The 14,608-nt window shown below is 42.7% G+C and overlaps 1 protein-coding gene across 18 annotated transcripts in view; it reads left to right on the top strand.

Moving 5' to 3' along the window:
* The first annotated feature begins 10,187 nt into the window (after nucleotides 1-10,187).
* The window catches only part of WASHC2C (WASH complex subunit 2C), a 41,469-nt gene continuing 37,048 nt past the window's right edge, over nucleotides 10,188-14,608 (top strand). For 16 of the 18 annotated variants that reach the window (XR_012674295.1, XR_012674294.1, XM_075154572.1 and 13 more), the window contains exons 1-6: nucleotides 10,188-10,258; nucleotides 10,333-10,446; nucleotides 10,940-11,104; nucleotides 12,747-12,812; nucleotides 13,492-13,665; nucleotides 14,329-14,422. Coding sequence is in view for 16 of the 18 variants with exons in the window: in XM_075154572.1 (XP_075010673.1) it covers nucleotides 10,223-10,258; nucleotides 10,333-10,446; nucleotides 10,940-11,104; nucleotides 12,747-12,812; nucleotides 13,492-13,665; nucleotides 14,329-14,422 (649 nt within the window). In the remaining 2 variants the exon portion in view is untranslated. The remainder of the gene's footprint in view (nucleotides 10,259-10,332; nucleotides 10,447-10,939; nucleotides 11,105-12,746; nucleotides 12,813-13,491; nucleotides 13,666-14,328; nucleotides 14,423-14,608) is intronic. The other 2 variants (XM_075154573.1, XM_075154559.1) reach the window with 2 other exon arrangements.

Genomic DNA, 14,608 nt, shown 5'->3' with positions numbered 1-14,608 from the left:
CCTTTATGTTGAGCAATTCAAGTCTAGGAAAAAAAAGCTTACTCAACTCAAATGCAGTTATGTTGAAATTTCTGAAGAAATCACTGAAATTTTGCCAGCTGGCAATGAGAAAATGTTTGATTCTGTAGAGCACTGACCTGGGTAAAAGGCTGAACCTGGAACTTTGTATTCCTTGGAAGCATTACGATTAGAAGAAATGCCTTTCTGATGAAATACAAGTATTGCTAGCTAAGCTTTAGGCAGTATTATACGGTTAGGTGATTTTTAGCTGTTGCAGGAATGCATGCTGACCATTTCTGCTACCAGTGGGCAGGAATATGCCTAGAGTAGGGAACTAGGTATTAATAGCTTCGGGAGCTTTTGCCAGATCTTTGTATACTCATGTTTAATGCTGTGGTGTGCACTGTAAGATGACCAAAGGTGCTTGGCCATTACCAGTATTAAAACCTCTTAACATTCAGATCTTAGTCAAAGCTGGATCACGTTACAACATTTCTCTTTCTTCGCAACTAAAATAAGGATTTCCTCTCAAATCAAAAGCCTGCTGTTGTTCCTGTGGGACTGTTCAGGCTTTGACATGAATAACTGTGATAGAGTATGTGATCTCTTTTATCTGTGCAAAATACTTTCACAAGCAGTGATAAATTTCAGAGTGCTAACCAAATACTCTGCTTTCTCTCGGTCCTGCAACCTCTTTTTAGAATGAAATAACAGACTATGGCCCTACCTATGTTTCAAAAAGAAATATTTTGTTACAGATGCTGGCAAGTAATGGGAAACTCATTCCTGTGGGAGATTTATCACCAGCTACAGGAAATTTAAGTACATTGCATGGCATAATTCCATGACCTTCTTGGAGGAAATGCTGAAGTTGAAGTCTGTGCAGGTTTGATAATCCTTTAGTAAGAAATACATAATTCATGAAAAGTTACTAAGCATTCAATTTTACAGACTATACACCTGACTTTTTTTTCGTTCTGATAATAATCACTACATGTTTTAAAACTTTCATTTAATGAAAATTATGTTTATGTCATTGAGAAAATTCAATAAATTTCCTTTCTCATCATTTGCTTCCAGCATATGAGATAATAGTACTTTATCATCAAAATCTCCCTCTTATCTGCTTACAGTGTGTCAAGTCAGCTTATAACTTCTCTCAGGTGAGTACGGTGTTTTTGGTCTTCAGTTGTGTAGCACAGATTTCCTTTCATTCTTTAACTGATTTCTGAACAGTCTCCAATCTGACAGTATCTCATTTCAAATCTGAGTATAGAACAAAGTATGGAAGCTTGTAAGTGTTGTGGAAATGACCCCAAATACTATGAAGGACATAATGCCTTTCCTATATATACATCCAGGGATCACATCTGCTGTCTTAAGCACCATATTGTTCTAGATACAAAACATTTGCTTTCCATCCCTAAATTCTTCTCAGGGGCACTGTTGTTAATATAGATTGTATGTTTTACAGAGTTTTTAAAAATTCCTATTCCTACAAAATTTTTAAAAAGTCTCTAAAGCATGGATTAAGTAAGCACAGTTTATTTCACCATCAAGATGACCCGACTTAGTCATTATTTGTCACATTAAGCATTGTTTGCAAACTCTTTCAGCAATGATTTTACATTTTCTCCCAGATTACTTGATATAAGGGTTTCATACAAGCATAGAGAAACTATAGACGATGTGCTCCAATCTATGGCTTGCACCAGTTTTACAGCATTCCCTTCCCTTCACCTACCACATCCAGGCTTTGCTATCCCCAGGTCACCCTGGGCTTGACAGGAAATTTTATGCCAGTCCTTTTGTGGTTTTTGATAGAGAGCTCAAAGCAAGATTGGTTTTGCTTTCAAAGCACTTGTTAGGCGGAACACCTTATTCTTCTGCCAATGAGTTCTTGATAAAGATGCCAGAGCCCTGCCAGCTGCGCTGCTGATTGCCTGCTCGTAGGCTGACACTCCTCTGAGTGCCTTTGAACCTCCTGCCTCAGGATATGCAGATCTTGCTTTAAAAGAATTTAGTCTCTTCCTAAAGTCTTAGATCTAGCTACATCTTCAGTGAATTGCTTTTTTAATACACTTTTTTCAAGAATGATTGCTTCCATAACATTGCACTAATTTGCTTTTCACTAGCTGTCACATAGCATGAAGAGAGACAAAACTGCCTGACAAGCCCTCCCGTGAAAAGTGTATCATCCTTGTGACCAGCCCAGCCATTTCTGATAATTTTCAATATTCCTATGAAGTTGATAGCTGGTTTATGAAAACACACAGTGTTGGAGGTCTGCCTTTTCTGAATGAAAGACTACTAAAAAGCAGGAAACAATTTTAAGGCTTTCTTGGTAGGACAGCTGCTAAGGATTTCATACTTAAACCTTTCCCAATTTCTCAGTTGAATGCTGCTAAACATGTCTGGTCTCTTTCAGGTTCTCAGGAAGTATTTTCTCTGAAGTGATGACACCTGGAGAAATCTCACCTATCCAGCTATTATGATATTATTTTTGTAGTGGTTAGAAGTACTTTTCTAGGACCTTCTAAAAGGCAGGTTGATTTGGGGGTGATGGAAAAGAAGGTCATGCCATTTACCCTTGTCCTGTCCACACAATCCTGCTTCATGACCCACTGGCAATTTGCAGCCTAAGGTAATCTGTTGTTACCAGGCTGTTTGTTGAGTGTGTTTTTAGAGCTGGAGAGACAAAGAAAAGCCTCATTCTACTGGTTTCACTTCCAGGCTATTTAAAAATCCTCTAGTTAAATTGATGTAAAACCTAGTGGATGTTCTTCCTTTATTTTAAGCATATTAAACTTTATGTCGATTTAAACCTAGCAATAGGTTTAAGTAGCAGTTTCGTAATAGTGGTTGAAGTAAATTCCCTCTCAGCTAAAGATAAACTGCTAGAGATTCATTTTAAGTGCAACTAAATGTTTTTGCACTGGCTTAAACTAATTTAAATTAGTTACTGTTAAGCAGTGGAGTATAAGCAAGAGTTTAGAATAATGTTCTTGGAGAGAAACACCATATTATAATCTCCTAGACTAGATTTGTCACTGTTGTAGTCAGGAGAGGCCACTTCTGTGTATCAGGATTGATGTATACTGCAGCAGCAGTCCATCAGAACCAATTAAAGTCATGATCCTTTAATAGCTTTAGAGACAATGTTGCTCTTACGGAAACAAATTCTCTGAGCATGAATAAGTGTACACAGGACTTACTTAGCAAGAACTCTTTGGTACGCCTCTAGAACTGCCCTGCAGCTTTACTCCCTTTGTAGCTGCCTTCAGCTATTCATCTAAGTATGTATGATTCTGATGTATCCAGTTCCACATAAAAAGGAATATGCTTTTCCTTCCTTTTTAAATGTAAGGTTCATGTTCAACCACACCAAGCTGAGTGGTGTGTCTGATACTCTAGAGGGAAGGGACGCCATCCAGAGGGACCTTCACAGGCTGGAGAGGTGGGCCCATGTGAACTTCTTGAAGTTCAACAAGGCCAAGTGTAAAGTCCTGCACCTGAGTCATGGCAATCCCAAACATAGATACAGACTTGGAGATGAGTGGATTGAGAGCAGTTCTACAGAGAAGAACTTGGGGATATTTGTGAATGAAAATCTGAATATGAGCTGGCAATGTGCCCTAGCAGCCCAGAAAGCCAATTGCATCCTGGGCTGCGTCAAAAAAAGTGTGCCAGCAGGTCAAGGGAGGTGATTCTCCTCCTCTACTCTGCTCTTGTGAGACCCCACCTGGAGTACTGTGTTCAGCTCTGGGGTTCCCAGCATAAGGAAGACATGGACCTGCTTGAACAGGTCCAGAGGAGGGCCATGAACGTGATCAGGGGCTGGAGCACCTCCCCTATAAGGACAGGCTGAGAGAGTTGGGGTTGTTTAGCCTAGAGAAGAGAAGGCTCCATGGAGACCTTATAGCAGCCTTCCAGTACTTAAAGGGGGTCTACAGGAAAGATTGGGAGGGGCTCTTTATCAGGGAGTGTAGTGATAGGATGAGGGGTAATGGTTCTAAACTGAGACAGGGTAGATTTAGATTAGATATTAGAAAGAAATTCTTTACTGTGAGGGTGGTGAGACAGTGGAACAGGTTGCCCAGTGAAGTTGTGGATGCCCCCTCCCTGGAAGTGTTCAAGGCCAGGTTGGATGGGGCTTTGAGCAACCTGATCTAGTGGAAGGTATCCCTGCCCATGGCCGTGGGGTTAGGAATTCAATGATTTTTAAGGTCCCTTCCAACCCAAACCATTCTATGATTCTTTGTTCTTACTTTCCATCAAAAAAGCTTTCCCTTTCAGATCCTGCACAGCCAGAGGACAGATGTCCTCATGGTGGGTTAATACTTGATGAGAGAACAAGTATTTTGCAAAGTTCACTGCTGATTCCACAGAACATACATATATCATGCAGATAATATAATAGCTAAAGCTCATATAAGTTGGAAATATAATTTTTAGCTTAAATAGGTTCGAAGCCTACTGAGGAAAGTTGGAAAACCCCCATTAACTTCTGCAGCCTTCAGATTAGATCTTAGGGCTTGGATCAAGCAAAGCACTTAAGTATAACTTAGCTTTAGCCATGTGGGTAGTTTCATTGTCTCCAGTAGAGCCACTCCTTGTTCTCAAGAACATGCTTGGTGAAAGGCTTTACTGGATCTAACCTGGAACATAAGTTCACAGTCATCCTGGCTCTGTGTTGCTTTATCAACTATGATATATCAATTGATATGAGAAGTTTAATTTCTTGACCTGTTTACAAAAGTGGGAGGGTAGTGCTATTTCACTAATCCTGTGAGTTTCATGTTTCAAAGTTTTGCTAAAGACTGAAGTAGAAAACCATGGGACTGTGATTCCGGAGCTTTTTTATTTTTTCATTCTGATACTGACTTGATGCATGACTTCAGGTGGCTCCCTTAAGTGTGTCAGAGATTTCAAGTTTCAGAGCTGATTCCCTGACTGTAGCAGACTGCAGACCCTGGAGATAGAACCCAAAAGTCACCTTCCCCTGTTCCTCACACACTAAGCATTCCTACCCCACACCAAGGCAACTCCAAGGTAAGGGCTGTCCTCCAAGACCATAACTTTACCATGAGAGATGAACTTTTGGGATCAAAGAAGGATCAAACCCACATGGGGGAAACCATGAGCCAACGAAGTCACGTGTGTCCATGTCCAGGTTCCAGGTTCCTTTAGAGGATTAGCAGTTCTGCTCCAGATGTTTTTTTTCTTCCTCTAGGATTTCTAGTTACCTGAACTGAGTTTATCATCCTGGTTATTTTTTTCCTGCTTGCACAACAACTTATTGCAGTAAGTCATTTGACTCAGTACATGGCAGCAAGGTCTTTTAGGTGACATGGGTAATCATAATCTGCTTATTTCTGACACACAGGTTATAATTAATTATTTTAAAGGAAAGCTGATTTTGAATTCCCTGAAATGAATAAATACACTGGTGGGCAAGTGGTGTGTTCTGTCATTGCATTAACCAGCAATGAATCCCAAGCGGGAGGGGAAGTATCTCTGAGGGCTTCAGGCTCCTGTGCTGGTCAGTGACAACACAAGTGTACTTATTTCTAGCTATAGGCACTCCTTTCTACACTGTGTGCCAGAGACTGAGGCATCTTCAATCCCTGACTTCACTCATCACCCCCAAGTCCTTTTGCAGACTGCAGATAATGTAGGTGCTGAGACTATCTCTTGGAGGCTGGGGAGTTCTGGTAATTGCGGGGCTTGGACAACCACATCTCTCTCTATCTGTACCAAGCCATAAACACAACCTGTGCATGAGAATGAGGAGTGGCAGGGAAAATGAAGAACAATACACAAACTGTGTTGGGGTTCTTTTTTGTGTGATACAGAAGCTTATCTTTTAATTGTAACTTGACTTTTTCTTTTGTTTGCATCCTGTTCTAAAGTTATGAAAACATATTTACTTTCTGTTAGCTATTGGGAAAGCTGGTTGTGGTATTCTCTTTCATTTTTTACCTTGTAAATATTTGTGAGTTTAACCAAGTGCTGTGTCTGTTTAAGCTTTTATTATCACTTCCAGTGATAGGCAACAGAAAGCAGTACTTCTGCCAAAGTTTTTACCCACAGGAAAAAAAATATTAGCCAGGCTAGCTATATGGCATATCATTACCCAGATTATCAAGAAGAGAGAATTATATTTAAATTTCTATTGAATGTCATGTCAAAACTCTAAGTCTTTTTCCGCTGTAAGCTGTAATTTCTTCACAGAGAAATGCTAATAGGAATTTAGTAGCCACTTCACACAAACAGTTTAAAAAAAAAAAGTAAAAGAGAAAAATCAGATCCCCCTAATAAGCCAGTATGAATAAAGAATATTTCTTGTTATTTCATAATATGTGTACGTGTGTTAGAAATCATTCTGTCTTTAATAGAGTTGCATATGGCCTAGCAGTGAATGGGTATAGCAAACACAATAACTCCCTTAAAGCAGGAAATATAGGGATATTTCCTGGACAAAACAATCTACTACTTGGTTTGAGAGTAGTCAGGGCCCACTCCAAATGAAAATGTTTGCTTTCAGCTCTGCAGAAGTTGTGAAGAGACAGTAAGCTGTGATCATACATAACAAGCATGCAATACTGGCCTCCAAATTACTTTTAAGGTTGCATCATCTTGCCTTTAGCCTTCTACAGCCATTCTGCAGCTGCTAGAAGTTCTGTGCAGTCCTACGGGCCTGTGGAAATTATTGTGGGTACTCGCTGGGGACAAGGCCTATGGGAAGGAATAGGTGTCAGCTTGTGCAAGAGTGTAAATACTGGATTTCCTCCTTTGCTTTGCAATTGCTTCTTGTGCTGACGTCCACAGATATTTCTCTGTGGACATAAAGAACAAGCTTTGAGGCTAACACAACCTATGCTTAAACTGGTAGATTAAGGAGTCCTAGTGTGCTCTTTGGTCTGGATAACTCCAACTGTTTGTAGTACCCCTCCCACCACTTTTTGTCCACATTCTATGCCTTGGTTTCACAGGAAGGAAGTTTAGGGATCTAAGCCAGGGGAAAGCCATCGAGATTGCTGTAACACAGAATCCCTAAGTGTGCCAGGATCAGCCCCCACTGCTCAATCCAAACTCTGCTAATTTCATTACTACATTGAGGAGGCAAACTACAGACACATATTTATGTCTGTATCCCCAACTCAGTTGGGAAATCCCAGAGCCAGCTGTAATTTCAGGCATATCCCCGATGCCAAGTCTGCCAAGCAAGCTTCCACGCTAAAGCAACAAGCTTTCATCACTATTGTCTCCAGTTTTCAGTGTTGGCTTATCAGAACTAGATAGAGGATTTATAGTCTGGAGCAGCAGTCTGGAGTAGTAAATTTTTAGACAGGGCTAACAAGCAATTTCAGGATAGGCAGTGGCTTTTTCTACCATGGAGCAACACTGCAGAAAATAGATTGAAGTAGGACCAGGAAGAGATCAATAAAGGTTCGTTTCCTCTTGCACCAAGTCTGCATAACTATAGCATCCCATTATGCTGTGCTTGTTCTTCTCCAGAAACTGGAGGGCAGAAGAGAGCAGCAATTGCAGTATGTGCTATGTTTCTCAAATCTGTCTTGCGTATATTTTCTTCAAACCCTTTGTGTCCTGTACTCTGGCCCACCTCTGCAATCCACAGGGGCCTCCCAGTAACTTCCCGATAGCCTGACCCCACCTTAACACTTTCACTGCAGCCTTTCAGGGCCCCATCTGGCTCATTTTACACTGCTGCGAATGCACAAGGCTGAGCAGTTGCATGGGACTGGCAGAATTACAAGGAACACCAGTCTTCTGTAAATTCTGTCCTTGTGGCCATGCAGGAAAGAACTTGTCCCCCAGACTTATTCCAGAAGCACTCTGCCCTGCTCTGGAAGGTCCTAGGGAATATGAGCTGCACAGACACCGATCTCAGGGCCACATACAAGTAGCAAGCGATGCTACAGAGCTAAAGCATGCCTGTAAGCATGGATAGCAGAGCGCTCAACTCTATGCAGTCTTACATGTTCTGTTTCTCAATATGCAAATTAGTCCCTGATGACATATGTGATTTTTGATACCTTTACATTGTATATTCATTTGGAAAGTTCTGAGGGGAACAGCAAGTGATTTTTCTTGTTGCCATCTCCTCACTAACCTTTAAAATGAACCTGCCTAAACTCCTCTCTAAAAGGAATTTTAGGACTAAAATGCTTTTTGGGACCCTGACAGTAATGTTTAGGTTGGGACTTCTAGAAAGCAGATTTTTATTGTGCCATTCGTAGCCCTCTCTGCTCAGAGACTGGTGTATCACAAACAAACAATTTCACTTAAGGGAACATTCAGGTTCCATGTTGCTGTCTTTTTTTTTTTTTTTTTTAAATGGAAACTATTCTGCAAGACCCCCAGGCCTGAAGCTGCCTCATGGTAAGACCCTGTATTTTTCAGCATCAGTACACATAGAGCATATAGACCTCACATTTTATAATGCACAAAGTTCTGTCCCAGTAGAACTTTGCATTATCAACAAAGGACATGGATTTTATTCCACGTCGGTGAGTACGGAAAGTAACTGAAGGCAGATTTTTCTGGGTTTTGGAATGTTGCAGAGGAAGGAACTATGGCAAAATACTAAAAGCCTTGGAGAATGATTTTAGATTAATCCCATCTGTGTGGTTTTTAACAATCTTGCTCAAGATATTGTTGTGAAACTAGCCTAGGTTAATATCTTTCTACTTGTACTTTGTTAGTTTCTGCTTTATTATCAGTATATTAAAATTCTTTAAATTCTACTAGGGTTGAGGGTCTGAGCCAGTTCAATAATGGTATCTTGTTATAGAATCACAGAAAAATAGAATCAAAGGAATATGATGACACTTTGCTTTTAGAAGTTCCTATGGCCCTAATCTAGCAATATCCTTCAAGTACCTGGATGTAGCCAGTAAAATCAATATATGAGAACTTGGAGATCTTGGATGTTTTTTCTTATTTAAACCGAGAACCCAAGTGAGAAGTAAATCACCCAGTGCCCTGGTTCCTCACGACATCTTCTGTAGTATCAGTGTAGCCAAGTGCAATAAATAAATAAATAAACACCATGTGTTAATATCAAGGGTTGATGTAAATTGACCGTTTCCAATGAATTATTTAGCTACCAGCTGGAACAGCAGATGATTTTATTGTCATTTCCTTTCTTGTTAATTCACTTGTAATAAAGAACATATGAAATACAGTGGTATGACAAGGTTTTTAACCCACTGGAAAAAAATGACTTAGTGAGAAAATGGGAAATTAGAGTTGGTGTTTGACCTGTAAAGGCCCAGGGATAATTGGCTGTGAATCCCAGTTTTGCAATTTGTAATGTATGTTAGTGTATATAGTATTTTCTTCTAGCAAATCCTGGAACTCCAGTGTGGGTTTATTAAGATTACTAGTCCATTAAGACTAATCCAGTTTAAATCAAAGGAGATTTTACCTGACTTGTAAGGTAAGCCTTACACTTACTTTTGTGAGAAAAATAGGAGGAAGGGGTCCCTCTCTACTTGTAAGACTGGGCATTGGCGTACACCGTTGCAGTGCTCCAGTGGGGAATGCTGCTGTGCTCCAGATGTGTTGCCATGACCTGCTACTCCTGCCACCCTCAACTTTGTCCCCGGGGTAGAGTAGGGCCCCTCTGTGCCCATGTCCATTAGAAGTCATGAACAGTCTCTCCGTCAAGGGTGTCAGACCCTTGAAGCAGCTGCAGTGGTTGAAGCCACCTCCCATCTGGTTCTTCATTCCCCTCACCTGGGAGGTTGAGTCCTCACAACCCACAGAAAGGATGGTGTGAGCACCCCTCAACCCAGCTGGGAGCAAGCTCAGCCAGCGTAGCTCAACCACCCTCGCGGGGCTGTACCTGTGTGGCTGAGTTAGGACCGGGTGGGTGCCCACGTGAGTCCTCTGCTCCTGCCGGTCTGGGCTATTCCCAGCAGGGGTTGGCCTCCAGCTGCCATAGCCCCGTACAGAAGACATCGTGCCTCCACCCACACGCCTGCGCTCGGACAACTGCAGGGCTGGGGTTCACCTGAGGGGGGCAACGGTCCGTCCGCGTGCCTGCCTGCGCCGCCTCGCGCCCTGCCCGGCCTCTGCGCGCGGTGCCACCGCGCCCCCTGCCGCCCGGCCCGTACGTACGCCGCGCCGGGCGGGGCCGGGCGGCGGGTCACGTGACGGCGCTCAGCTGACTGCTGGGCGGGCGGTGCGGCGGATGGCGCCGGCGGGCGCGACGCGGGCCGCCGTCACGGTGAGCGCCGGGGCGGGCCCGGGCCGGGTGCGGCACTGGCACCGGGTTCTCTGCTCACTGCTCTTCTCCCGCAGATGAACGGGGCCCCGCGGGACGCGGCGGAGCCGGCGCCGGTGTGGGAGCGGCCCTGGTCGCTGGAGGAGATCCGTAAGGGCAGCCAGAGCTGGTCCTTGGCTTCGGACGCCGGGGTGAGTGGTGCGGCCGGGACCGCTGGAGGGTGAGCGGGCCGCGGCTGCCTCGGCCGCGGCCCTCCGGGGGCTCGGGGCGTGTCGGGCGGGGCCGTGTGGGGGGCGGTGCTGCCGCCCTCTGGCTCGAGCGGCGGCCGGGGGTCGGCCTGCCTGCCTCGGGAAGGGCGCTGTGGTAGCAACTCCCCGGGGCCCCGCCGGGCGGAACGCGGGGAGGGCAGCCCCCGTCAGCGGTCGGCAGGCTCTCCCGTTGCTTTAACCCTCCGGTCCGGGCGAGAAAACTAAAATGAGGAGTTGGCCCGAAAGGAAATGCAGGATGAAGTAGAAACAGAGTAGCAGGGGACTTGGTCCCGCGTGTACGTGGGGGTGCTTTAGTCTACACTGTGTTTATTCTGGTGCTCAGTTGAGGTGTATGATCAACTCTGCCTGTGTCATAAACGGTGCCGAAAGAAAAAGGAGTTGGATGCTGACTATTGCTTTCCTCTGTTGTAAACAGCTTCTGCATTTTCTACAAGAGTTCTCACAGCAAACCATTTCCAGGACTCATGAAATCAAAAAGCAAGTAGATGGATTGATTAGTGAAACAAAAGCTACAGACTGTCGCCTTCATAATGTCTTCAATGACTTTCTTATGTTGTCCAATACGCAGTTCATAGAGAACGTGAGTATTTCTTGTACAGCATCAAGCTTGTACTTCAAACATTGGGGTTGTCCCTTGCTGTAATGTGGAGAAGTGATTTTACTTTTTGGCAAGTCTGATGTTAATTTAGAGATGAAGTGGCTTTTAATTGCTTTCTGTTAAATGGTGTCCTAATTCCTTTGTGATTGATTTACTATCCAATTACTATCCCTTTTGCCTCTTCTGAGGTACCTTCCTTCCTTTTTTATATGTGACATGGAGATCAGAGTTTTGTTTTTAGGACTATGAATGAGTTGGGATCTCTGGTATGTCTTGGTATGTTTTTACAGGTAGCATGAATTTAGCATTTGGCTGCCCTCGGCTGTCTAAACATGAGGAATGTTATACGATGCTGTAAATTTGCCCAGTTGTGTTATTTTACAGTAAAAGCAGTTGGTAGTAAAGATGTTGGACTGCAGACAGTTGTCTGTTACGATTGGTCATGGTAAGCATATTTGTTGGTTACTGTTCCCGCTTTATGAATATTGCTATTTTAGAAAGGTAAAAGCTAGACTTGAAAGCCTGTTACAACATTGTATCATTTAGAGCATGTGTATAATTAAGATGTAGAGCTTTAATAGTCTTTCAGATTTGTGGAGGGTTTTTTAGCACTGTGAGTTTTATCGGGTATTTTGTTTTGATCAGCATTGTTCTCAGGCCACGCATGTCTCATCTGAAGCCATGATGCTATTATTGGAAAGATGCTGGCAGAGGACAAGATGAGATTTCTGTTGTGGAGTTTTTGGTGGTGGTGGTGTTTTGGTCTTTTTTGTTTTTTTTTTTTTTTCTTATTTATTTCCAGAGCTGCAATGTCTCTCTGGCCTACCTTTGCTGTTCAGCATAATGATTCTGCTGAGAACAGTTTGTACCAAATGTCTTAAATCCTGGGTGCTTGAAGCTGTTTGTTCCCAAACTTAAGTGCACAGAAATAGGTCTTCATTTCTAGTTCTCAATTTAGTTAATGTGAGAGATCTGTTCCTTCCCAGGGGATAACTGCACCTGTGTTTGAGAGTTTTGGATTTAGGTTTGCAGGTTCAAGGGAGATTTTTTGTTCCCCTGTGTCGTCTTGTAGCTGATCCTACAAAAGAGTGCTAAAAGAGCTGGATGGGAGGGATCATCAGAACAAACTGAAGGCTGAGGGAGGATGTGAACCTTCTCTGTCAGTACAGGAGAAGCATAAACACTAAAGAAGGAAAGCTACTAAATGACAGAAAACAAGGAAAACAGCCCATAAGTAAACTTAGGTTCCACTTTGAAGGTTTCTAGAATAGCTTTATGTTAGGGGGGTTAAAACAGTGCTTTTTTTAACATATTCAGGTCAATCTGTGAACAGGGTTAAATGGTGAACTTGTCTTCTACTACTGCAGTGACATTTGCAGTCATGAATTACCTCAGTTGGGTTGAAAGGCTGCCTGATGGTAACTTCAGGATGATGACTTCAATGCATGAAGGAGGCTATGAAGATGCTTGGCATCAGCCATGGCTTCTTTTTTTAAACGTGTAATGAATTAATATGTAATTAATTGCACATTACAGTGTATTTTATTTTGTTGGTGGTGCCCGTGGTTTAGCCCCCGCAGCAGTATGTTGTTCTTACTTGAATTAATTTTGCTTGGCTTTTTAGAGAGTATATGATGAAGAAGTGGAAGAGCCTATTCCCAAAGCTGAAGTTGGAGACAAAACAGAGCAGGTAGTTAACTTAAGCTGCCTTGAGTGCTGGCAGGATGTTTGCAGCTGTTGTCTATCTTCTCATTTTCAAACTTATTTTGCGGACATTTACTGTTTACAAACCAAACTGTTTCCTTTCTCCTTGAAGTCTCTCTGTTGGATAGTGTATGTCATTCAAACATAACGTTGACAGTAACATTGGAGGCTACTACAGTGTATGATAATCTGTTAGGGCTTCCCCAAGCTCAGTACTGTGTCCAGTAGAGAAGACTTACGTGTCGATTTTCAAATGGCTATGCGTGTTTTTTCAGCAAGAGAACTGGGGCCTTGGGCCTTCTTACTGGATTTGGAGGTAGTGAATTGGGGAAGCAGAATCTGACTGCAATTCCCAGGGATAAAAACTCAAGAGAGCTTTTCATATATCTTACCGTCTAGGTGTATTATACCATAAATGTTCCCTTGATGGACTGGGAGCACAAATAAGGTAGTACTGTGCTGGTGTGGATGTTTAGAACGTCTCTGTTTCTGGGAGTGATGAAGATGAATTAAGTCAAGCAAAAAAGGTTCTGAAGGTCTTTCTCTTACATATAGTGAAAAAGCTTTCATTGTACTAATTTGAAGTTGAAATTTTGCATGCGTGTTGCAGTGGGGTTGAGTCTTGAGTAAAATACAATGAGAATGTGTTGTTTCTGTTATTAAAGGAAAAGACACGGGAACAGAAAGAAGCTGATCTGATCCCCAAAATCCAAGAAGCAGTGAATTATGGGTTGCAAGTTCTGGACAGTGCGTTTGAACAGCTAGACATCAAAGCAGGCAACTCTGACTCAGAAGAGGAAGAAAGTAATGAAAGGGTGGAACTGATACTTGAGCCAAAGGTACAGAGACCTGTTCTTGCAGGGAGCATGGGTTTGTGTTTGGCTTTGTTGGACTTGCTCTTTGCTTCTGTCAGCAGTATCACTGCGTTGGTATAAAATTGATATTCGTTACCTAAAAAAAGGATTTGATGACTACATCTGAAGGAGAAGTGCTCCTTGCTGAGGTATTGCTTGTGTAGCCTACTTGTCTTGCAGTTGGGTTAGCATTAAGGTATGGCCCCCTAAAGGGGGTTAGTTTAATGGCAGTGAACTGGAAAGGGAAGCCTCAATTCTGGGTGGAGTGGGACCTTTAAATTTCACGCTTTTTAGGTACAAACCATATCTTCATATGTGGTTTTTACTCTCCCAGTAATTAAGAACCCTAGGTGTGAGATTTGGGATAAGATTGATGCCTGCAAGTCTTTGCAAGGATATTCTTCTGTTAGATGACACCTGGAAAACAAGTTGGGACCATGCAAATAGAAGTAGCTCCCTTCTTTGACAATGTTGAAAAGGAATAAACCTCAACTGGCCCACCCAGTTGAAGCAGGTGTCTGGTGGGACTCTCTTTAAAAAAGCTTGTATCTTCCTTGAGTTAAAACAACGGGTGTAAGACTTCTGTCCTCATTAGCAATGTAGAGCTGTTCCTAGATGTCAGAAAGACCTGATATTGTCTCTTTCCAGGATCTCTATATTGACAGGCCTTTACCTTACTTGATTGGCTCTCAGCAGTTTATGGAACAAGATGATGTTGGCCTTGGAGATCTCTCTAGTGAAGGTACGTGCTGACATGACCTTTTATTCCTATGTGAGTAACTAGTCCCTAATCTAAACCTTTGGTCTGTTTTAACTCACAGCTTGGGTTATACTGCGTAGTGTTCTTGCATGTTTAGATGCACACTGTAGTTGGCTGGGGAAAAAAAATGTGCATCATGCTGTAACAACCACTTTTCCGGTATGCAAA

This window comes from Calonectris borealis, chromosome 7 (genome assembly GCF_964195595.1).
Source record: "Calonectris borealis chromosome 7, bCalBor7.hap1.2, whole genome shotgun sequence".
Taxonomy (NCBI): domain Eukaryota; kingdom Metazoa; phylum Chordata; class Aves; order Procellariiformes; family Procellariidae; genus Calonectris; species Calonectris borealis.
This window is presented reverse-complemented; position numbering and strand designations above follow the sequence as displayed.